Consider the following 25,515-nt stretch of genomic DNA (forward strand, 5'->3'; position numbering starts at 1 on the left):
GCTGAAAAGAGACAAAATAATGACAGAAGGTCAGGGGAGACGCTCCCACAAAAAAAGAAAAAAAAATGGAAAAGAAACAAGGAAAAAAGCAGCCTCAAGCCCCACAACCTGCATAGGGCCAGAAGAGAAGGAAACAGCAAAGGGGGCATGTTTCTGAGTGTGAAGGAGTGTCGTTTTGGTCCTTTCTGCACTCTGAAATCTGCTCTCAGGAGCCAGCCTGGAGCTGCCAAAAGCAGGGAGCCCGCACGGGCCCGGCCGGCGGCCCTGGGGCATCACCACAGCCGCGGCAGCCAAAAGGCGCGGTCAAACCGGGCCGGCTGCGAAGACGCAGCCGGTTACGATATGAACTTGTGCAACGAGCTCGGGAGAGAAACCGTCCCCCGCTGCGCCCCCGCTCCCTCCTCCCCCCGGCGGAGCCCGCCCGTCTCCGCTCCTCCTTTGCAGCCAATGGCACTAAGCGAGGTGGCTGCATGTGGTGGCACGGACCCAGCGCCCGGGCTGGGAGGAGAGGAGCAGAGAGCAGGCTCTGCTCGTCGCTCGCTCCCTTCTCCGGCTCCCCTGCCCCAGGCATCCCTCCTGCTCGCGGCAGCCAGCCGCACGCTGCCCTCTCCAAGCCCCCCCTTGAACCCTCTCCCTGCCGCTACCTGCAGCATGGACTCGGACTCCGGGGAGCTCAGCGAAGGCGAGCTGCTCTCACCTGCAGGTAAGTGCAAGGGGTGTCTGTGTGTGTATCGGGGGGTGGTGGTGGTGGTGCTGCCGCCGCCTTTGGAACCGGCTCCGCAGGCAGTAGGATTGGAGGGTGAATGAAAAAGGGGGTTGTATGTTTTTCCACCCGCCTTGCGCATTTCGTATGGTAGCTCCAGGGGAGAGTCGCCGAAGCTCGGCGCTGAGAAGGGACCGCCGCCGTCCCGCGTGTGGCAGGGCTCGGCGGCCGCTTCGCCTCACGCGAGCGGGTCGCTGCCGCCTCACGAGGGCCCCGCGCCAACGGCCCCAACCGCCAAGGGGCCGCCGCGCGCCGGCCGCCTCGCGCCAACGGCCCCAACCGCCAAGGGGCCGCCGCGCGCCGGCCGCCTCGCGCCAACGGCCCCAACCGCCAAGGGGCCGCCGCGCGCCGGCCGCCCCGCCGAGGGACTCCTGAAACAGGGCTCGGATTCGCCCTGCGGCAACGCGGGCTCGCAAGAGCGGAGGAACTGGCTAAGGCGAGAAGCCTCCCCTTTGCTGCCCGCTCGGGAGGCGGTGCAAGTGGTAACCGGCTCCACGGCGGCTGCTTGGGCAGAGGCTCGGCCGGCGCAGGAGGGGCCCGGCCCCGGGCTCTGTTCACCCTCGGCCGGACGCTTGCTCAGGGTAGCGGAGAGATCTGTCCTGAAGTGTTACAGCCAAGCATGATGTGACACGCGGTTAAATTCACAGCATTGGCATCAGTCTGCTCCCTTGTGCTTTATACCTAGAGGTTGCAAAGCTTTTTGGGGGTGGCTAGTTTCTTTTGCTATTTCTGCAGGACTCCATGTTAGTCCATGTGTGGAAGGGGAGACTCAGACAGGCATGCCAGGCAGTTAGGCCACTAGGATTTTGTTTTCAGAAGAGTGCTAACTTGTCACCAAAAACATGCTGCCTGGTTGCTCTAGGCCGCATAGTTTTTACATGAGACAGAAGAGAAAACTGAGGGAGAAAAACCATATCTTTTACCATTCCCAAATCTCTGCATTCCTGTGTCTTACGCAAAAGAAGCATTGCTGACGTGCTGTAATCAAAGGGTGCCTTGCAGAAGCAGTAAATAGGGACAATAAACTTGTATAAAATCCAGCATATATAGAAGTAAATTTGCTCCACCAGTATTGTCAGTCCATAGAGATCAGCTGTTAACTGAAAGCCATCCTGCTTCCCTATGCGCATCTCCAGGTTTCTAACTCTTCTTTGATCAGTAGTGATGTTACCTTGCCATCAGAAAAGCAGACTCCAACAGCGTCTACATAGAAAACTGGCACAAGACAGAAGCTAGGTGATGACTGAAGCTAGGTGTGGAAGAAAAGACACAGGCCCATTTGGCCTCCAGCTTCCCATTCAAGTCATAGGTATCTTCTCTAAAGCCATTTAACCAGCATGAGACAAGCGAGAACAGTTGAAATAACGTCTAAAATTGTCTCACAATAAACCTAGACAGTGGTACATTACAAACATGCTCTTTAAGATAAATCTTTTTACCATGACCTGCCCACTTTAGACATATCTTTTATCCCAGCTCCCACTCTATCCCACTCCCCTCCAAAAGCAGTCTACACCAAGCAACAAGCATTTTAAATACTACAGAAAAAGATACCAGATAATCTGTGACAACTTTTAGGGCCTGTCCTGCTAATACTTCAGTGATGAAGAATGGTAAGAAGTCGTAAGATAAGTAGGTGTCATTTGGTCTAGTCTCCCAGCATAACAGGATTTTATAGCATAGTTTTTTCTTTTCCTAAAAAAAAAAAAAAACTCAGGATTTTATAGCATCTTAAATCCCATCCACTTTTAAATATTAGTGGAATTTACTCCTGATATCCTGTTCTGCATTTTCTTACTCAAGATCTAGATATGCATAAGACTAGCAACAGGCATATATTCATAATGCACTGCTAGGCTGAACTTACTAACAAAACCACCAACAGCTATACTTTTTCATACAAATATTCAAAGCAGCGCATGAAGCATGAGTTACAAACAACATTAGGTTTATAGAGAAATTGATGTACTACAGCTCCTGCCAACAACTTACTCTTGCTGTGAATAGGATTTTCTTTTAAATAAATTAAAAAGATACTCTTAGAGATTGCCATAAGTGCTTTTTATGTCATCACTTCCTAGCTGCCAACAGTTGATGCTCATTATTCTCTTCTACGCTTTCTCTTCCTTCTTTTTACTATCTAAGAGAAGAAAAATCTGGTATTTTGATGATACATGGCAGATGCCTATGCAGTAGAACAAAAATGGAAGAGCAAAAACTTAGTGTTTTTCTGTTAGCCAGTTGCATTAATTTTCTCTGCTGTAAAGAATTACTTGCTGTTGGTATCCACAATCCACTTCTGAAAAATACATTTTTTTGCTAGATTTCATTTGGTCTTTTTTCCATACTTTGCTACATGTGCAGTGCAGTGCATCTCTGTCTGTGGGCGTTTGGTTGTCATTCTGTCAGTCACTATTGCAGGCACAGCACTTGAGGGGTTATAGCATGATCTTCAGTCACCACCGTGTTGAGGAAGGAATGCTGAGGTACCACGCACCACAGATCCCAGTGGCCACGCGCCTTCTGCCTCCCCTTTGAAGGGCAAGTACAGTGCCTCTAGGACAACTGGGGAGAATATTTTGGGTGAAGTCCTAGTAATGCTCCAGTTTTAGCTGTTGCCTTTAGAACAGCTAGAATTATACATTGAAAAATGACACATCAACCTGAATGCTTAACTTAATCTCATCATTACCGTCTGGTAGCTCCTAGCATGCAGAGCAATGACTTCAGCTTACCTGAATCAAAACTTCTGGTAGTCACTGCCCACTTTTTAGTTCTCCAACTGTACAAATCCAGCATAATAGAGTTCACTTTATCACTAGGGCTTCACAGTGCTAATGTAATACAGCGGCAATACAGCATTATCTCAATTACAGCATCTCATACCTCCTGCAATACTGATTTAATCTTTTGCTCTCTCCTGGAAGAACACCAGCCCTGCCATTCCTGAGACTCTCCAAACAGGTGTGGACAGGACAAGAGGCTTACTTGTGTCCCCCTACCATCTGCCATGCTCACTTGGCTTCCAAGAGCCAGCTGGAGTCTTATTCCTAGGTCCCAATAGCCTCATTTCCTTTAATAGCCCACTTAAAGCTGAGTCTCCAAGGGAGCAGAAGTATATTTTTCTATGTTTATTTTGAATGTGTTGTTATGATAGCAGCTTCATATTTCTTTAGTGCAAAGAAAAAGCTCCTTACATGTGAAAGCAGTATAAGATGATAGCTGTACAAAACAAAAACAAGAAAACCAACAACCATCACCCGTAACTACCTCCACAGCCTTGGCTTCCACTAGTCTTCTCCTCCATCCATCAGTCAGCTTGAGTGCAAAGCAGTGACTAGTCCAAGCAGATTTTTGCCAAAAAAATAAGTGATTACACAAACCCCTATTAAGAGTATTAGGCAGGTCTACATTATTTTGTAAAATGTATATCTTGTAAAGCAAAAAAGGGGAAACTATCATTACTTTCAGTTTCTTGAATTTTACTGTACATACTGCTGATCACATTTCTTTGTGAAGTGTGATCTTTCTGTGGATAAGCTTTTGGAAATTGAACAGTAATCCTTAAAATAGAACAATGTTCTCATTATTCAATGTCCACCTATTGAGAGATTTTTAAAAAAATTATTCGGAAGAACAATGAATTTTTTTTCGGTGCTTCCACATAATGTGATTCTCTGCCACCTTTTTGCCTAACACATCATAAAAATCCAGGTCATCTCCAACAGCAGTGATTTAGCAGTGAGTTTTGGGATTCTACACAAGAAAAAAGCAGACCTTCATTTGGTGCAGATTGCTCTAGGTTCACTGGCGAGACTAGGCAGGAGTCTGGCCAAATAGCATTTATATGCAATATCAGTGTAAGCCTTTCCCCAAGCTGCTAAATCCAAACATAGATTGACATGTTCATTTTAATAGAATTGTATAACACTATCAACATATGGAAAGTAGAGGTCAACCACCTGTATCGTCTTTGAAACAATACTGATTGTTTTGATTCAAGTTTAACGTATCTTGTAAACTGTTGCTGGTCTCCTCTCTTTCTTCCTACTGAAGTCAAAAGAAATTTGGCCTAAAGAGAGCAGCTTGAGCCCCAAGTAAAACTCTTAACTGGTGACAGACTTATTGACACGTCAACATTTTTTCTGCAAATTATTTATCATGCTTTATGATCTGCCTGCACAACTGATACTAGTCTTTTGAGCCTTTACATATTTTAATTGTAGTGTAGCAGAGTTAAATGCCGTTCCAGAGCTAATCCATTTTTATGGGTTTAAGATTAAGTAGGAAAAGTATATTATAAAGTATTTAGTACTATATGAAATTGAGGAACAAGTGATGTACTTACATAGCATAAAGCGCAAGCAGGCACTTTATAATTCTTTTTGCAGTATCATACTGATCATTTAAACGATGTATTTCATAACAAAAAGTATGCTTTGCCCCAGGAAATACTTGTGTTTGACAGGGTAGGGTTTTGATTTAACAAAACCTTGTTTTGCTTTATATATAAAGAGATTTGCAGCAGAAATGCAATAACAGGACTTAGAGAAGCAGGCAGAAGAGGCAGACCACAGCATGTTAGATGTATGGAAACTGGGGGAAACCCCCCCCTCCATTTTCAGTGGAATGTGCAGACTCTCTCTGATACTTCTGTAATGAAGCGTTTTCAAACACCTGTATGAAAAAGGGCACTCTCTTCCCTTCTGCTGGAAAACAAAGAAAAAGCAAAACTAGTTGAAAAGAGTCAGACTCTCTTACAGGGCTTTTTGGCTCAAACTGCATGCTGAGGCAGGCGTGTCTTAATTTCTCTGCCAAGACAGAGTGGGCAGGAGACCCTTCAGGACCGGGTGGCAGTAACTGCCTGTAAGGGCAGCAGCTAGGGCATGCAAGACAGGTTGACTGAATTTTCTCAGATCTGTTTCCGCCAGAAAACACCTGGGTTGCTGATTTACATACAGGCACAGGGGCTGCTGGGGGGCAGGTGGGGAAGCCTTCTATGGGCAAAAATCCAGTCATGCTGTGATGGTGGTGACAGAAGTGGGATTCTTTTTGGCAAACTGAATGGATTGTTTAGTTCAACATGTGAACCTGTGCAAGAGAGTTTTAAAACTGAATAGAAGAAAGAACTTAATGAAGCAGTAGATTAAGATCCAAGCTCACCAGCCTGTGCAATAGCAGTATCTGTGGACCAGTCAGTTAAGTAGCAACACCAGAGAGTATATGAGATAACACCCATTTCAATAGTTTTAGTGTGCTTCAGTAGGTGATATGAGGCTCTTGCACATACCAAGATAAAAACAGACTAAGATCCTAGAAGTTTCTTCCTACTGTTGAGAGGATGGCATTTGAAGACGTGGGCTCAGGAGGGTTGGTCATTGTGTGTGAAGCAAACTGACTCATTTAAGGATAGCAGACTTGGATCACATGAGGAAGTTGTGCTATCATAATGCATAAATACTTCTGAGATGCTTAATCAGAACTATTTGGTTTCAGGACAGAGCATGCTAGTGCCAGCTTGACACACGAGTAGCAGACAAAAGGCAGCCACAACTTTGCCAGGTCCGAGACATCCCCTTGCTCGGGCAGCGAGATTGAGTTTCCACTTTTTTTTTGAATGGTAGTTATGAGGAGCTCTGCATAGCCCTAAATTGAGCTTTCCTCAGTGGTGCTAGTGGTACACAAGCAGAAAGCAAGCATGTTTGTGGTGTGAGGTTTGGGGGTTTTTTGCTTTTTAAAATCGCAGATAGGGACAAACCTTGTTGCAGGAATTTCTAATGCCTGATAAAGTTCATAGCCAAAACTGTTAAGCCATACCCTGTCACACAGCAATCAGCAACTATCCTATCTTCCTTGCCAAAGGACTGTTCTGAAATTAGAGCATTTGATGTACAATTTTGGCAGCAGTGCCATGACCTGTACAGGACAGCCTGCCTGTCATCTCAAAACTTCACACTTCCTGTTTGAAGGTACAACTTATAACCTTCCACTGCATCTAAAGATTAAGAAGTCATAGTAGGAAAAGTAGGTCACCCATTTTTTTAGTAGAACAATGAAAGATGGAAGAACAAAGTTATCAATCCCACTCTCAGAGATGGTTCTCCCTCCTATCCCCTATCTGTTAGCTTCAGATTAGTTTTCTCAGTCTGATTCACCATGCAACCACATGAAGGTTTGTACTAGAACAAGGGAAAGGATAGCATAGGATGGGAACAATTCTATGCCACTACCCATTAGGAATGGCTGTGAGAAGACCTTTGAAGCTGTGGCCAGTCTTGCTGCTGTTACAATGAGAATCAGAACTCTTGCTCTGCTGAAAAGTACTGTGAGGTAAGGAAAATGCTTGGCCAGATATATTCCTGGATATGTCAGAGAGATGAGGAAAGTTCCTGAAAACTTGGCCTGACTGAAAAGCCTTTTTGTCTGCCTTTTACCCACAGCATCAACCAGAGCAGAGGAGAGGTGACAGGCCCTCCCAGACTGCAGGAAAGCAGAAGTATGCTCTAACTTTTTAAGAGCTCTCACTAACTACATCTTTACCAGTAAACTAAGCAGGGCCTGGCTGCAAGCCCAAGCAGTGGCACACAACCCTCTGAACCATTTAACTGTTAATACACTTCCTGGCACTGTTTCAGCCTATGCTAGATAATCTCCCGCAAGATGTCCTGGCACAGGACAGAGGATAAGTGGCCAGTATGAATTAAACAACATTTGGAGTGTGGGAAAGAACTCAGCTTGCATCCAGATGGCTGTACTGTGCATGTACAACAGGATCAGTCCCAGTTTATTTACAGACATAGACTTTGTGGTCAGAGCAGGCTGCAGAGGAAGACTTCATTCCCAGTGACTTCTGTTGCCCTGCTCAGAGCTCTCCAGGTTGTTGGCTTGCTTGTAGACTGCTTTCAGAGCAGCTATGTTGGGCCAAGGCCCCAGTTTGGAGTCTTGCCCAGTTAAATTATTTGCTGTTTTTCTACAGAAGCATCTTTAACAGCTAGATTATGGGAGAGTATCAGATAGGTTGAAAAGAGTCTAGTCCAAAGAGACCCATAGGAAGCTGGTACAAAATTGAAGTAATTATTACCTCATACCCAAGACCTAGACTTCTTCCTGAGGAGCAAAGTTAAGCTGAAGCCCTGACTGGTAGACGGTGACCTGCCCTTTAAGGCAGATATCTTTAAGGAAAAAAAGAGTAAAAGAAAAAAGCAAAAGTAACTTCTGTTCTTGCCAACGATCGCTAACCCCTCCTTGGTGGAGGTTCTGTTTTAAGTCATAGTTTATCTGTTGGTTTTGGCTGGCCTTTTTACAGACAGCTGGTCTCTCGGCACAGATAATGGGTTTTGGTTAACATCTGTCAATTTAACAACAAAAAAGAGACAGAACAGAACGATTATTTCTAGCTATGATATGAAATAAACACTTCATGGTGAAGAAAGACATTCCCTGTGGTCTTTGTATTGGTTCAATGTAAGAGGTAATCTTCTTTAAAACAAACAGTACTCTAGCAGAATGCTTCCCTATCATCAAACACTTCATTTCTGGCATTAACTCTGTTTATCCAAATAAATATCCAAATACCTCATGTTACAGGAAAAACTGAATAATTTCTCTTAAAAGAAAGAAAAAAAAAGGAATACTATTACTGTGTTACTGTTTCCTTTCCAAGTAGTTTTCCATTTACTCCTACAGTGAACCATTTACATGGCCCAATCATTGGCAGATGCATATCAAGCAAATGTAAGGTCACATCATTCCACACACACCTTTTTTTTAAAAAAAATAAAAAAGATAGTCATCTCTCCTTCAGGGTGATTTTGCCAGCAAACATTTTGTATCCTATAGTAACATTCCACAAAAATGTCAAAGTGCTTTTTGTTTGCTTGCAATTAATTTTAACTTTGTGTATTTGTGTGTCCAGTTTCCTGATTACTCCCAGAAGTTAGAGGGAAGTAAAAGGTTAAAAGTATCAAGAATGACCTTTATATTCACTTCAAAACAGATTATATGTGGTATCTCACTATTCTAATACTCAACAGTAGTTTGATACATCATTGTTTAGCACTGGAACAGGTTGCCCGCCCAGAGAGGCTGTGGAGTCTCCTTCCCTGGAGATACTCAAAACTTGCCTGAACATGATCCTATCCGATATGCTCTAGGCGACCCTGCTTGAGCAGGGGGGTTGGACTAGATGACCTCCAGAGGACCCTTCCAAACTCAATGTTTCTGTGATTATTTCATTAGTGACCTCCACTATTATGAGAAATATGGAATAGTAGATGCAAAAATAATCAACACACTTATAATGCACAGCTACTGGATTTATTTAAAAGTGACTAAGAATCAGTGATTTAATATGTTGACTTGAACTATAGATTTCAGAAAGGGATAAAATTCACAAGTCTAAGTATTCAAAGAATAGTTCTATGAATTTCGCAAAGTGCCAATATGCCATATTCTTACCAATTTGGACTAGTCAGTCCCCTTTAAATGTACCAGGGTCTATATTTATATATATATATATATATATATATATATATATATATATATATATATAAAGTTTCCTCCCTTCAATGAAGTGACTTGTGTCTATCAGAAACCAGCTTCTACAGTACAAATCTAGCTCAAGTTTAGCTAGAAGTTCTGTCTCACTTTTATCTGTATTTGTTTTTAAGAGTATATTCAGATCAGTTCTTAGATCTTGATATCAGATACCATCTGACATAAGAGAGAACATAGTACTTGGTATCCTCAGGGTAGATACAACTGAGATTTCACTCTCTGCCCCCCCTTCCCCCAAAGGGAGATGGTACATTCATCTAGGACATGATCAAAACTAGCATTTCTCCACAAATCACTTTCCTTATAGAAGTTATACAGAATTGATGGAAAGCACAGATTATCTGTTAAAGGAGAAATGAACATCAATGCTTACCATAATTCCATGATTCAAACATTGAAATTTGGATTAAATCAGATGCCTAGGGGCCGAGAACAGCCCCAGCACTTAGTTGTTAATCAGCTGATACTCATTTATCCTCAGGACCAGAATACTTCCTGGCATTTTGAGAAAAATTTCCAAGCTGTGAACCAAGTTTCTTTTTAACTAGCTGGTATTGTTCACTTCAAGCTTAACAAAGTTGTGCTGATTTTGCTCAGTGCTAGGGGTTTAAAAGTTTAGTTATGGAAAGCCAGAAGATAGCCACGTTCAATGTTACATTGCCATCTTCCACAGCCTATGCCAGTATAAAGGGATGTTTGTTTGGACTGCAGGTAAGAGGAGCAAGGAGGGGACCACACCTTGGGAATACATGCAGACATACCTCACACTCTAAGGCCCAGCACATGCAGCTTGCTATGGCCTGCAGAAGGGAAGGAAGGCTGAACCCCCCTCCCCACACACACACTTCTGACTGCCAGTTGCTGCCAGAGAAGTTTAGTCCCTCAGAGGAACAGAGGCATCAAAATTGTGTTTATACCTTCCGATGTCCAGCTTCTAGAACCTTTTTCACTTTGCCCTCTTTCATATGTCCAAAGCCATTTGCTCCAGTTGATAAAGTCAGGAGTATTTCTCTTTTCATTTTTTCCCCCTTACTGCTTCTCAGATTTGTTTAATATGTTACTGTAAAGCCCATCCTCTCCTTTTGCTCTAACAACATTACTGTGTTTCCTCTCCAAACACCCATATCTTTTTAGCATAGAACCAAGCTTTTCGTATCCCCTGTGCCTTGGCCAGGGTAATATGTTATTTTCTTTTGCACTATTTTCCCAGTCTTGATCCAATTCCTCTTTCTGAAATCTTTTCAAATATGCTTTTTATGATTTCTGCCACAACGGTGGGGGAAAGTATTGTCAAGTTGTATTTCATGAAAGGGGAAACTGATGGGAGTAAAGCACTGTACTGTCTTTGTGGTTGCAAGTATTAGAAGCAGATTTGCTTTGCCAGAGGAACTAACCTACCTCCTTTAGCCAAGAAACAGTGGGCTCGCAAATGAGAAGATTGTCATCCTGATTAGTAAGGGACGTCTAGGAAAGGGAAATTGATTCGTCTTAGAGATACTGAAATTAGAGACAGGTATATCTGACAGTATTTGCCAGAAAATAAGACAATTTTTCTGTTAATTCCAAAGTGCATTCCTGAGTAAACATCTGTTTGGAGAAACAATATAACCTCATCCCCATAAGATCAAATCTTGAATAGCAGGTCAGGGGGAGGGTAGAATTACATTTCAATCCAAACACGACAGCCTGTAACTGGCACTGGTCAAATAAGGTCAGAGGAGGAAATTGCTTTCTAGGGGCACAGCTTAATTACAAGGAATAAAAGAAAACAAGGGGTTGTCTGTCCCTTTGGCAAAGTATTCTGATAAACCATGGTATGCAGATTATTTTTCCCCTGTAAGTTTACTAATATTTATTCTTCTAAGTTCTAGTAAATATTTTTAATGAAGAGGTATTTTAAGAGGATTCACACAAGTTGGCTCTAGAAGGCAAGCAGAAGCCTGTGCTGTGTCACTGCCACAGCTGTGAAAAGGCAGTAAGAGATGTTTCTAGAAGTTAAACTCTTCTTCACTTAGAAGGAAAAAAAGCCTTTTTCACTATTCTTCTCCCAGAGAGACATTAAGAGGACCAAAGCACACATGTACACCAAGGGAAGCACTAGGGAAAGGAACCAGAAGAGTCGACAGTCAGGTGCAGGCTCACCAGAACCAACCAACAGTGCTTCCATATCCCCTTTTCCATTTCTCGATTGATCTAGCTGAACTGCATCAAGTCAGTCAGAGCTGAACCTGCCTGGTGCAGGGCCAGCAGCCACACTGATACCTTGTTTCCATCAAGGAGGAACCCTTTGCTTTTCTTTAGAAAACTCTTATCTTTATGGCTTTGTCTTGCCTGATCAAGATTGCAAGTTTGGATGCAAGTCTGCAACTCTCACATGTCCAGTCAGCAATATCTGGTACATGACATGCCAATACAGGAGGGAAAAAAAAAAAAAAAACCACAGTCCTGCACAGCAGCAAGGGAACGTGGTTATTCCCTAGCGTAGCAGCCCTTGCCCGTTCGCATGACCCAGCCCCGCAGAAGGGGCACGCTCACATTACATCAGCTGTTCACAACCGAGATGTCCGTGTGGCTTGCGAATTCCCACAAGAGCTATGTCTGTTCTTGCCCATATACAGTAGACGGGTAGCAGTTGCTCTTACATTGCGAAGCGCTCTGTGTATTTACCTTTTAGAACTTAGCTAGGAAAATACTGCCTTAGCAACAGCCACGCAGTATCACGACTGAGACAAGTGACGTGCAGGAAGAGAATTTAAGGGGACCACTGTTCAGTATTTTCCATATTTTCAAGTAACGGTTTAATTTCCTTGAAGTTACTGCAGTCAGTGACAAGGAGGTAGAAAGGTACATGCAAAATACCTAAGGCTGTGCACTAAAACAAAGTATGATTAGACCTACCGAATAACTAGTGGTAGCAACCACAATTGCACGACTTTGTAATTATACACTCATCGCTGAAAGAGCTTCGCTATGAAATACAGAGTTCCCTTTTCCTATAACCACATTCAAAGGCAATTCATATAGTAGTTTATTATAATGGCATACATGTTAATTCTGCAATACTTTATTTCTTCCCTCACTTTTACAGAGGTTCAAGAAGTAGGTATGCTTTTTAACAGGGATGATAACTTAGGGTCATCTTAGACCAACATGTAGTCACTTCACCAGTGACTAAAATACAAGTTCTATCTGCTCTACAGACCATATTGTTATTAAAGAGATTAAGAATAAAATCCTTAAATACTTGGATTTTAAAGCAATATGGTTTCTTTGTCAAGGTCTCGATTAAAAAAAAAAAAAAAAAAGGGAGAGATGAAACTCCACTATTATATTATTGAAGGTTTTACAGCTATCTACAGAAATTCACTGGGTTAGAAACTTGCCTTATTCTAAAGTTTTTTAAAGCTGAAAACATTTTCATACAAACAGCATGTGATTGAATATAGCTCAGCTAATTTTAAGTAGATAAAAGTCATCTTCGTCAGCTAGGGAAGTGCTATATATAGAAAAATAAACTTAATACTTCCAAGTTACAGGCTTCAGTAGTTTTTTGGCATTAAAATCTACAGCAAGTATAAATAAAACACAGCAAATATAAAAGCAATTTCCTTCATAAGAAAATACATATAACAACCTGAGAAGCTCATTTAGCAAAGAGACAAGTATTCCACAGAATGGGAAACATTACATTGGTTCGATAACGATCGCTCTGTGCTACCATGAATAGGACGTGCACACCCATCAGAAGGTCAGACCTTTACAAGAAACTTTAAATATTTTTTACAAATCTGAAAAACTGAATAAGTCATAGCATAGGCAGGCTGTCCTGCATCCCTTAAGAGGTACAGGGTGGAAGAACAGCTCTTGAGAAGGAAATAACTTTATAGACCACATCTGTGCCATCAAAACTGCAGACCTCTGTGAGGACAGATCAAATCTCTGCTCCCACATAGTTGCCCCTGGGAAGCTGCCTCCTTTGGGGCAACAGAGGGCTGTGGACAGCACTGCCACAGCACTGGAGAAATTCTGCACCTTAACCCTTTACAATACCCTTCTAAAGCTCTGAGGGTAACACATCAGGATTATGTCAAGAGTTAGAGTTGGCTTTACTGGATTTTAGCAGATCTGAAAAAATTTGGTATGTAAAATTACTTGTTCTTTGATTCATAAATGCACACATCTTTCATGATGGGGGGGGAAACAGAGGCTAGCTTGCTTAAAAACACACAGAATTCACAGTAAAAAAAGCAAATAAATGAAAATTAATCTCAGGACAGCACTGCTTAGGTGGCTGATTTTGCAATATCACAGTTAACCACATACAGCAGACATTGTAGAGGAAGTGTTAGATGGCTAGAGTTAAAAGGTGTGGATGGGATACTCCTAGCATATGTTCAGCTGCGCACTTCAGAACTCTCCTAACAAAGCATGCAAAGATACCCACGTGCAGAGTAACAAAACAAGATAATACTTAATAAATTCCTTGTTATTTGCATTCTCTTTTGGAAAAAATAGAAAATATCTAAAATACATAGGATTCTTAAGATTCTCCAAGGTTTTCTTCTGTCCCATTTTGCTTTATTAACGCTGCAGCAGGTCTCCTTTCCTGATTCTGCATCCCAGTAGGTGTGTGCACTAATGACACTGCATCCGTATTAAGCCTCAACTTTAAGAAAATTTTAACTGCTCATCCACCACTTTAAAAAATTGAGAGGGGTAACTCATTTGTGTATCTTTTAAAAACAAACTTTGCCACTTAGTTTTCTGTTAAGTAACATCTTCCTGAATTTCAGAGTCAACAGGATCTTAATTTTACATGCCTACTATATGTCTGTCCTTAAAGATACCCATCTAATTTCTTTTTGAAAGGATATCACATGGGAGGTTGCACAATCTGATGTCTGAAGTACTGGACTGACAGCAGGGTCTTAATCACAGCCTTAAGCAAGTATTTCACAGTTGTGTCTTTTTCTCCTCCCATCTCTGGTCTGTCTACCTTTACTATTTTTAGGTCAGGAACATTTTTCATGATGTGATTATGCAGTAAGGACCCCAAAATATTTTACTGAACGCTAATAAATACTAATATCAATATAGTCCCTGATTACTACAGATACTTTGATGGGTATATCCTGAAAAGACTCCAGAAACTACATTTGTACAGTTAATGAATGATTTTAGAAATCAAAAGATATGTATGGTTCAGAACAGGCTGCAGTTTAAGACCTATCTTATTTTAACCAGCTTTGACCTCTCTTGCTGTATCAAAACAAGTGACTAGGGTGTTTGTCTTAAATAAGCAGCAGTACTACGTATCATGATATAATAAAGAAGCATTACAATTAGAAGTTGAAAATTCCTACTATATTTTTATAGTAATTCAGTTAAAGAGAAACAGTAATGTTTTTGCATCTTTCCATTTTCTTCTGATTCAAAACAGCTAGCTCTTTGCCATGCAAAAGCACATTTGGGATAAAAATAGAACCTAGAATCAGAAACATCGGGTGTGCCTTGAAAAAAAAAAAGCCACTTTTAATACATAGGACTCACTGAAATAAAGAAAGCAGGCCTTTCACCCAAAGAGAAGTCACTAGAACAAAGTCTGCCAAGAATTAACATCCTCATGACTGCTGGCATATTTTCTAACATAGTTCTTTTAAAATAAGGGGTGGGATCAAACACAAAAGAGAACCTGATCAAAAGTGATGGGACGCAGGGTTTCCTTCATGACTGCGATGCATATACCATGGTCTAGGACTATAGCATCCCTAAGAATCCAACCATAAGTTGGGGTGAAAAATATTTCCCACAATACCCAAAATTAATCTATTTTCTTTGGAATCCAAGTTTTAGTTCTTCCACATAAATCAGTGTAGATTTACATATATAACCCAAATCTACCTACACCATCATCTTCAGGACAGGGTGTGAAGGTGCTGTTTCCTGCCAAACTCACTCAAGTGCAAGCCAGAAAACAGATTTCTGATCCTATTCTAAAGAGTTTTGTGCAAAAAGCTGGATTTCTGGGCTGAAAGTCTGTGCTTCCAAGCCATCTGCCCTCTCTTCCTAGATCTTAGGCAACTCTTCAGCAGAAGGAATAATAAATCCTGCTCTAAGGCAACTGAATCCATAACCTGGAGGTAGACTTCTAGAAAGCTAGGTGAAACCTGACATGAGATGCATCAAACTCCAGCCTTGCTCTCTGTGACACAGCCTTTCATTAACAGAGCTGTAACAGTAATCTCACCTGCAGAAACACAGGTTGAAAACGTGTAAATGAATAACTGTTGTGGAATTAAATTATCTTCCTTCTCTCAGTTGTCACAGTCAGTTTATTTAACCTAAAAATGAGAAGACCACAGGACATTTTTCTGCACATACTGAAGTTTGTTGAAGTTATTTATGGAAAATTGGGATCAGTTAGAACAAGAAACAATCAGCATATTTGCAACAAGGGAGATTTCAGTATGATGTTAGGAAGATCTTTATAGTTAGAAAGGATGCAAGTACTGCATTAAGCTATGTGGGGATGTTGCAACTGCTCTCTCATTGGAAAGTTTAAGAACAAGTTAGAGAAATATCTTTTAGCCTGCTGATCTTATCTCAGAGCAAGGAATGGATTGGATGATCGATTAAAAGTTCTCCTTCAGCATCATACTTCTGTGAAGTTGAATACATAGCATTTTGAAGCCAAGCCTAGTGTTGCAAACAACTATTTTCTACACCAAATTGTTATCCTGATTTGGCCTTCTTTGCCAGTGAATAGAACTGCTTTCACCAAAACCTGCCCTTAACTGCCAGTGTTGAAGATGAGATCAAGTCTGTTAGATAGAAGTTCCAACCTCTCTGAAGACTATCATTACTTTAGTTCATATACATGTAGGTAATCCACCAGTCCTAACCCCACCTACACCACCCTTGCTGGCCCTAACCTTGGAGCTACTGAACTCATTGGTCAGTTACCCCAAAGTCACCTGCAGCTCAGCCATTAATACAAACACTTATTTCCAAAATGTAAATGCACACAGCTTAGTTACTGAGGTCTGTAAATACACAGGTGAGAAAAAATGCTAAAGAAAACCACTTGATTATTCTCATCCCTAAACTAGACCAGAAGCTTCCCCTCTCTGTAACTAGCTGACAAATTGTAGATTTTTTGGCTAAACCATGGGGTCAGGAGTGCATCACTTGTGTGCACCCTATGCTGTCAGATCACATTCACTTGGGAGAGTGTGTGTCTATTGGGCCTTTATACACAATCCCCTCAAATCTCCTTAGATTCAATTCAGGTTAAGTCCCCCAGCACCACCCCAGGTATTACTGCTCCTTAATTGATACAGGAGGCAGTGCTCTACAGCCTGTTGACTGCTCTCACCTCTCCGGAAGCTAATGTTCCTTCAGAAAGCCAGGTGCAACCACCTTCTGTGCCAGCTGGCTTTGAGACATAAAAATCAGCCTTATAGTCATCAACAGACTACACCTGGAGGTCTGTTAATAACATCTTGTATTTGCATATTATGTAGCCCCTAGCATAAGAGGTATTATTGACACCTGAAGGCTTTTTTTCTCCCTTCCTCCTTACTTAGAGGAAGCCTATATCTGTAGGTAGCATTAACTTGTCTTATATCCATTAGATGTACTCTCTGGCTGTAAATTACACTTTAAAAAAGCAAATTCCTGCTCTATTAAAAATACACCATCTACTTTAAGCTTAGAGAGCTATTTGTGTTGTCTTACAGCTTAATAGCTCAGTGAGACCAAGACGCAAATTAATACCAACTGGAGTTACTGAGGAGAAGATACGCTTTCTGGCAAACCTGACAATTTCGTTTTACATGTTTAACATCAGTTTCGTTGATTTTCATCTTGCCATAACAAAGCCATATACAGCAGGAAAAAAAAATCGTATAAAACTGTTCCTAAGATGACCCAAGATAGACTAAGCAGACCACCTACCTTAGGAATTCAATTTTTAACATAGAAAGGAATGTTAAAACCTGTGAGTTATGAGTAGCTTTATTCTTTCTTCATAGTGCTTTTACTTTACCCTGGGGAAGAATAAGCAGACTGAAGGAAGTAAAGGAGGAGACCCTTTTGCTCACAGGAGTGGGTGAGAGCTGAACCATTTTTGGTATGCTTTAGAATGTATCTTCACAGATGGAACACTCCAAAATTCCAATGTGCATCCCAACCCATAAAGGAAAGTCTTAGGACACTTTAGTTTCCCTCTCATAGACTTTGGTTTCCACAGAAAGTAAGAGAGGCAAGATACATTCCTGCCAAGTCACTCAAACACTCAGGGGACCAAGGTCTTGAGTTGTTCTGCTGAGTCTGTAGCCAGAGACACTAAACCTTTCACTCAGCTTTTACAAATTCAAAACATGGCAAGGCTAAGAAAACAGCCTCTCTTCAGCTCCACACTTCAGAAGGAAAAAGTGATGCAGGCTCCAAACCAGCTACAGTTTTGCCTTGCATTTACCGGCAACAGGAGGAGTGGGTTTGAAATTTCTGAACAACCAGAAAGGGGCAGCAGGGCAAAGGAGAAGATATTTATCCTCTCCAAAGCAGTAGGCTACAGAGTCAATCTGGGCTACGCAAGGAAAGCACAGACAAAACTACCAAAATAAAATACACAGGAACCACCATAGAAAGCCACTGGCATGATATTCAGCTAGTCTACCACCAGAAATAAGCTACTCATCCTTAATGATACTCATGTGAATACTAAAGGGGTTAAACATTCATACACCTCTTAGATCAAAATAAAATTAAATATCTCAACAGAAAGCAATTGAAATATATCAGTGAATTTCTAGGGAGCATTTGAGCTTACAGCACAAGAGAATGCTCTTCAGTGAGCACCACCTGAGCCTACAGCATGTGCTTGTTTAGACTGCTAATCCAGTAGTTTCCTGTTTCCCTCACACTGCTATAGAGTACTTTTGCTTTGAAAAACACAAACAAGCAAAGAAAAAAAGTAAACAAACTGCAAAGCTAACTTTAACATTAAAGTCACAGAGTAAACAACAATCTTTTAAATAAACAGACACACAAAGACTTGTTAGATATGTTACTAAACTTGGTACCTGTAGAGGTGACTCCATAGTTCATGCAGGACTTGCAAAACATATTGCCAGAGAACACTTTTTATAACTGAAGAATTATAGATTTTTACATCTTTAGATTTGCTTCTCTAAGCAAAATCAACAGCTTACACAATCAGTTGAATCCACTCTCAGTTTTATGAAAAGAAAATAAAACTATAGCAACCATGCAGAGAAACCTTAGAAGAAAGACTAAAAGGTACAGATGGAACTATGAGCCAGAGCAATACAGAAGGACTGCACAAACCCTGTGTGTGCTCAGCTGGAACACTCTTTCACGTAGCACTGTGAGAAAGTCAGCGTTTCTTGCGGAAACGTTCCCTGCATGCCTCAGTGTGTTATTTTGTACTAAACAGAACAGGCATTGAGTCAGACCAAGTGTCCTTGTAGCCCAGCACGCAGCCTCTAACAGAGGCCAACAGCAAATACCTAGACAAGTACAGGAACAGGGCAAAAGACACTGTGATACCTGCACAAAACATTCTCCCAGCCTCCAACAAATAACAGCTCCAAGACCTCCCAGGTTAGAGGATGTGCCAGTAACAGTAAGGAGTCACATACCTACCTCTGAAATCACACATGCTGACCACAGACCATCCATAACTACTTTCTTCTTTGCATTCCCCTGCTGCAAGCAACCCACCTGCCTGCATACAGCAGCCAGCACCCTGGCCTCTCTTGCATTTCAAGCACCAGGTGCAGCTGGTCAGTGAAATGGCTGATTTGCTGACGAGGAGCACCTTGTGCCATGGAGCAGAGAGACAGTAGCAGTGCACTTTGGCTCAGACTCTCTCCTAGAAAGGAAGCCAAATGGCTGGCATGTTACCATGTTGCATCCTGGCACCACAATTCTGCCCTTGTTCCATGTGAGATGCATTTCACATGATGTGCTGCAGCATTATCTTATGTACTGGAGGTGAAAAAATGAGAGTTTTGTGTCCTGGTAGGGATTGTAATGCACAGGTTAGCCAGGAGAGACTATCATGACTTAGGCAGACCTTCCTTGCTTCCTGCTGGGGCTTTCCCAGCTCCCAGCACCTGTGAGAATAAGCAGTGTTACCATGCATATCTTCCATGACTGCATCTTCTGTCAGTCTAAAACCCAACTACAGTCTTCATGCTGTTTTGTGCTATTCCATTTTTATCTTCACTTTGGTACTTTGAAGTTTGCTGTATGGTTTTCAGGTTCCAAAGTTTCCAGGATCAAATATCAAAATATGAATAGGGTAGCAGAGACCAATCTTTCATGCCCTCCAGATTAAAAAATAAATTCAGAGTATTAGTAATGTCATATCCAAATGGCAATTGCACAGAATTGGACTATATAGCATAGTACAGAGAGATTCAGCAAGTTTTAAAGGAATTTGTTTTTTTTTATTGGCATTACAGCTGTCAGACTTTTAAAAAATATTATTATTTGAAAATCAGTGACAATATTGTTTGTTTTGTATTTTAAAATTACTTAATATATGATGTAAGTATCTTCAGTATCTACAGTAAAGCAATTTAAGTACTCAAAATACTTACTTAGCCTTATAAGGAAAAACATCAAATTACATATGAGGGTTTTTTTTAATGCATACAAAGGTAAAGAAAAAAAATTGCTAAAATATTGATTGATAAAATAAATTTTGTTTATTATGTAAAACTGAAACAAGGCCTAACCTTGCAGCCTTAATCTGGTAAGATGCCCATCAAGTGAAGAATTAGTGCTAGATATAAGTCATTATCTGGAAAGGAAGCAGGAAAATATTTTTCTAACTAAATTTTACAAGTTTTTCAGAGTCACAGGTAGAAAGCAGATATTATCAGCTCTGTGGAAATTAAATGCTTAAGTGTCTTCTTGGACTGTGCAAATTATATTGTTAGAGCCTGTGAGATGCAGCACTGAGGCAGGCAAATAGAAATTTGAAATAAAATGGCTATCCCACTAGCAGGTGAGTCTGGGTGGAAATTCTCAATCTGAAAGTGTTGTTATTTGGGTCTCTGTTTCACCTCCTCCCGCATATCTTTCATGGTTGCTAAGAAACAGCAGTATTACTGTACAGTAATCATTCCTACTCCATTCTGAATTGTAGTTAATTAGGGTATGTGTGAAGCTGGATTCCTATCACGAGAATAGAGAAAGTTTATGTCTAAATGCACTGAACAGTCTGACTGAGGAATGTAGGGTTCATGCTAAGTCAAAATGTTCACACAGCAAAGAGCTTTTTAAAGTTCTGTTTTCCCTGGATATTTTATAATACTTGGGTGAAATGAAGGAATCATGATTAGCTGTGTCCCAAAATCTGTCTTTTTGCAATCAGTAATGAAAAATCTCAGCTTGAGTGTGAAATCTGAGGGCTCAAAGACCGAGATGATGTGATTGGATAAACTAAAAAATAATACTAGGATGTGTTCTCTGAAATGGATAACAGAGAGCAGCAAGAGGTTTACAGCTTAGGAGAGAATAAAGAGAATGTGGCGAGTATAAGATGCTGCTGGGGATTTTTAGAAAAATTAAAGGGATACTTTTTGTATAGAGATAAGAAAAAAAGAGAACTTGATACCAATTATTTGGGAATAAAAATGTTTAGGTTACATAAATATACCAGATTGTCCTTCTCCTCTGCATTTTTTATTTACCTGACTGAATGTAAACATTATGGTCTCAAACAAAAAAAATCTATATATCTTCGACTTTGTCATTTACTAGGGAGTTTTCTAATCAGTGCCTTTGTTGTACATACTTGTACACGAGTGAAAGTCTGATATCTCATTATGAAAGAACACTGAACAAGCTCCCAATCTAAGCGCCTGCTATTTGAAGCTCAGAACAGATCTGTCATTATCTTTGTAAAAAATCTGTGCTAGCAGTAATACTACTTTTTAACTAAGTCAAGTAAGCGAATTTTAAATAGCTCAGAAATTAGTTGCTGTGAAAGTCTTTAAAGCTAAAAATTATGGAGACGTATTCAATGAACCAGATTTTAAGATCTGTCATTGTAATATTCTGAAAAGTATTGAAACTACCTGCCTAATGAGAACGCAAAGTGAATAGCTGTTTGTGGGCTGCAGACAGATTACCTGCTGTAGCACCCGTGATGGCCTTTTATGTGCCTTTAAATCGCATCTAAAAAAAAGAGTGATAAAGAATGTCATACTGCTACTTTCCAGGGAAATTATCAAATGAGGAAAGTTAGGTGTTGTGTGTGAATGCTTGCAAAAGATAGGTTTCTTACTTTCTAAAGTGGCTGTGGAGTAAATTCAAGATATAGGGTTGAATCTCTTCAACCTAGGTGTTATAGAGGGGGATAGAAGCCAAACAACACTCCTCTTGGAAATACTTTGAGAATCACCTTTCCAATGCTTAAAAAATTCTGAATAGTGAAGAGACAGATAGTTCTTATTCCAGCTATGACATCAGCTATGAAATCCTGCTGTGTACATTTTACATGAAGAAGGATTTTCATAACTTCTGCTTGGAGGGACACAGTAAATATGAACTTGCTTCAGTTTCTTTTCATTTTTCTTTGCCAAATAAGGATATTGCGGGAAGACCTTCTAACACAAATCCAATGAATTTCTCAGTTCTCATTGAGCAGAGGCTCTCTTAGATTGTCCAGATGCTAAGTATTAACACTGATAACTGGCTAGATCTACCCTCAGTTTGTCAGCATTCATTTTGTGGTTATTTATTAGTTAGTTATTAGTGGTTATTATTAGTACCAACATGCTATGTAGCACTGGTTTATTAATCAAGATATACTCTGCAGCCAAAATGGAAAGATATTTGTGTTCAGTAGAGAGCTTTCAAATTATAAAAAAGTAGAAAATATTTTAAAATTTCTTCTTTAATATATGTGTGTATTTGTGTTTGTGTTGCTATTTGCAGACAGATTCAAAAGTCATTACTCTGATTAGCTCTCAGATCTCTATTTTCCTTCCTCTCCATAATGGTATAAAGATTGATACATCTTGTAAGAAATCAATGATTATTTCATTTTACTACCGACTGGGATGTCAAAGGGCTTTTAGATGTAGAGTAAATAAACAATATGAAAGAGTCCACATTGGATGTGACCCAAAAGAGAAACTGATAATTTTTGTAAGAGAGCTGAACAGCTAGCTGTTGTCAAAGGGGCAGAAGAAGGTTAAATTGCAAGACTGACAGGGACAGATACAGCCTTAATTTAAAAGGGGAAGGCTCATTGTACAGCACAAGCACACGATGGAATGAAAGATTTAGCAGAACTGGGAGCAAGAGGGGAATAAGGCTTTCCCTCCTCCTCCCCTCTTTCCTCTGTCCTGTCCTAATGCTGATTGTGAAATTCGTATAGGTACAAAAGATCTCTGCAAAACTCTCCTCAGGAAGGACCTAAGATTCATATACTGATAAGGACTTATATTGACTTTGAACAATTTGAAGACTTTCGCAGGGATTCTCTGTACGTTCCATTATTGCAAAATATATATAGTAATAAGAAAAATCTTCACTTCTGGCCATAAATGACTATTCATAGTTGCTCTTTGTTGGGAAGAGTTCTACAGAAACTTCCTGGCTTGTCAGAATGCAGTTTTAAAAAGCATGGTAGGTGTTCCACAGAAGTCTGCTTAAGGATATGTGCTTGAAGTATATAAAGGTGTATTTTAATATGCTACTGCCCTTTGATTATCACTGTGAAAATGTAGTGAGGTATTCGGTGAGGCTAGTAAATTCCCAGTCCGATGCATCGTTTAGTTGTGAGGAAAGTTACCTGAGTGACTGACAGCCCTACCCGAGCCAAACAGTGGCTCTAAAATATCTTCTATGAGATTAACCTGTAAACAAAACTAGCCATGAGTTAGAGTAGTTTAGCTATCATAGTCACAGAACAATCTGCTGTCTTGTTAGGGCTGATTGGATAAAACCTCATAGACCATTTTTCTTCTGGCTTGCTCCTAAGAATGTGTAGAGTCACTACATCCGTTGGGAGCAGCCATAGTTCCTGCTGTCCCTATACAATGTTAAGGGAATCATAGAATTGGTAAGGTTGGAAGGGACCTCTGGGGATCATCTAGTCCAACCTCCCTGCTCAAGCAGGGTCACCTAGAGCATGTTAGACAGGGTTGCATCCAGGCAGGCCTTGAAGATCTCCGGAGAAGGAGAGTCCACAACCTGTCTGGGCAACCTGTGCCAGTGCTCCGTCACTCTCACAGGGAAGAAATTCCCCCTCACGTTCAGGCGGAACTTCCTGTGCTTCAATTTCTGCCCGTTGCCTCTTGTCCTGTCACATGGGACAACTGAAAAGAGCTTGTCCCCGTCCCCTTGCCACCCTCCCTTCAGGTACTTATACACATTGATAATATCCCCCCTCAGTCTTCTCTTCCCCAGGCTAAAGTAGATATATTCTGCACACTGTCAGAAACCATCCTCCACACACCCAAGGCTTCTCTACCTTAATTTTATCAAGCACTGCAAGGCCTACCGATGTATTATCTCCCACACAAAGATAGTTAAAATCTTCTAAAAGCATCAGTTTATATGGTAGTTCTATGTCCAGAAAACATGTAGTCCTGAAACCAACTTACAGAAGCCGCTATTAAAACAGTAGATTGTTCCGCCAACCCCGTAACGTTCAGTCACGTGGAGCAGCATGACAGGGTAATTCCACTCAGCAGGGCTGTAAGAAGGAAAGCAGTTGTGTCAAGCTGTGTCAAGAACATTGTTTCAGGGAAGTGCCTACAAAGGCTGGTGGAGACATGGACGCATGACAAATAGATCTGGCTTCATGAATCCACCGGCTAAAATTCCTACATAGGGGGTGAACAGCGATAGCCGCTATTTCAGCATGTGAATTGTCACAGCAGAAAGGGAGGAGCTAGGCAGGACCTACAGACAGCAGGCAAGGACTGCGTTCCTGCCCTCCCAGTAGAGCCTTCCGGCAGATCTCTGTGCTACAGTATTTTTAGCTTTCAGACGGAGCTTTTGGAAAAAGGCACTAGAATATCCACTTGAGAGAAAACAGCAGTTCAAACCCACCAACAGTAGATTTTTTTTTTAATACACAAAGAACACCCTAGAAAGGAATCAGTGAACTGCATAGCACAAAATAGGCTGCTGTTTCAACTGGCAACTGTGGAATAAGCTTGTGTTGCACTACTTATGTACAAGAATTATTTCCATCATTTTAAGTCATTCTTCCAAGTAATACAATCTGGTTTCATTTTCCTGCACTAACGGAGGAGAACCCTTTATTTAAATCTTGTAAACAGTCCTCACTAATGAGATGAATGAGTAATGGAGCTAGCAAATATACCAGATACCCAAATAAGTTTGTTATCTATTCTGAAGTGCTGGGAAAGAGAAATAATTCTAGTTAGTTCTTGAGTGACTAACTCAAAATAGCCAATCCCAGCAAGACAGACAGGCCCTGGATACTCTGGAGGAAACATACTCCTTTGACACAGAACGACAGAAACCCTGCAGCAACTATGGCGACAGCCAGGCATGGAAAGACTCTTCCACAGAAGAACACCCCCACCCCCACCCCGTTCCAACCGTCTACTTCACTGATTTTCAAGGTTTTGATTTCTTTGCAGATTAACTAACCTTTTCCAGTTGAGAATTCTTTTATCATTAAAAAGTTTATGGGCTACTCTACTCTGGATATGTCTAGAACTAAGCCTAGATAAGTAACTTTCTATAGTATTTTCTACCTAGGAAAGTAGCCCCGATCTCTATGGAGAGATATGGCATTTTCTACTTTACAGGGAGCTGGTGCAAGTGCTGTACAGCACATCTGCTGTAGCTCATAGCTGGTGCATAACCTCTCTGTAAACATCTGAGTTCCATCCAATGCAAGTAGGAGAGGGACTGGTTATGGTTCAGTGGATTTTTTTGTTATGTTTGGTGTTTTTGTTCCTAATTATCTGTCTTCATTCCCCTGCTAATAACCTAGGTCCTAGAGTTATATTTGTCTCCTTGCATAACTTGAACAGTGTAGGTGTTCCCATAGAGGTCAGTCTTTTCTGCATAAAAGTAAGTTTTTTTGAAGATGGTCATTATCAAAGAATGAACAATACAAATGAGCTATCAGAAGCTACAAGCTTTAAAACTCTGTACAACAACGG

At 41.0% G+C, this 25,515-nt stretch overlaps 1 protein-coding gene across 1 annotated transcript in view; it reads left to right on the forward strand.

The window, feature by feature from the left end:
• The first annotated feature begins 457 nt into the window (after positions 1–457).
• TNFAIP8L3 (TNF alpha induced protein 8 like 3) overlaps positions 458–25,515 on the forward strand; it is a 49,152-nt gene continuing 24,094 nt past the window's right edge. The window contains exon 1 of the mRNA XM_062584150.1: positions 458–703. Coding sequence (XP_062440134.1) covers positions 652–703 — 52 coding nt within the window. The 5' untranslated portion in view covers positions 458–651. The remainder of the gene's footprint in view (positions 704–25,515) is intronic.

The sequence above is a fragment of the Rhea pennata genome, chromosome 10 (genome assembly GCF_028389875.1).
Source record: "Rhea pennata isolate bPtePen1 chromosome 10, bPtePen1.pri, whole genome shotgun sequence".
Lineage (NCBI taxonomy): Eukaryota > Metazoa > Chordata > Aves > Rheiformes > Rheidae > Rhea > Rhea pennata.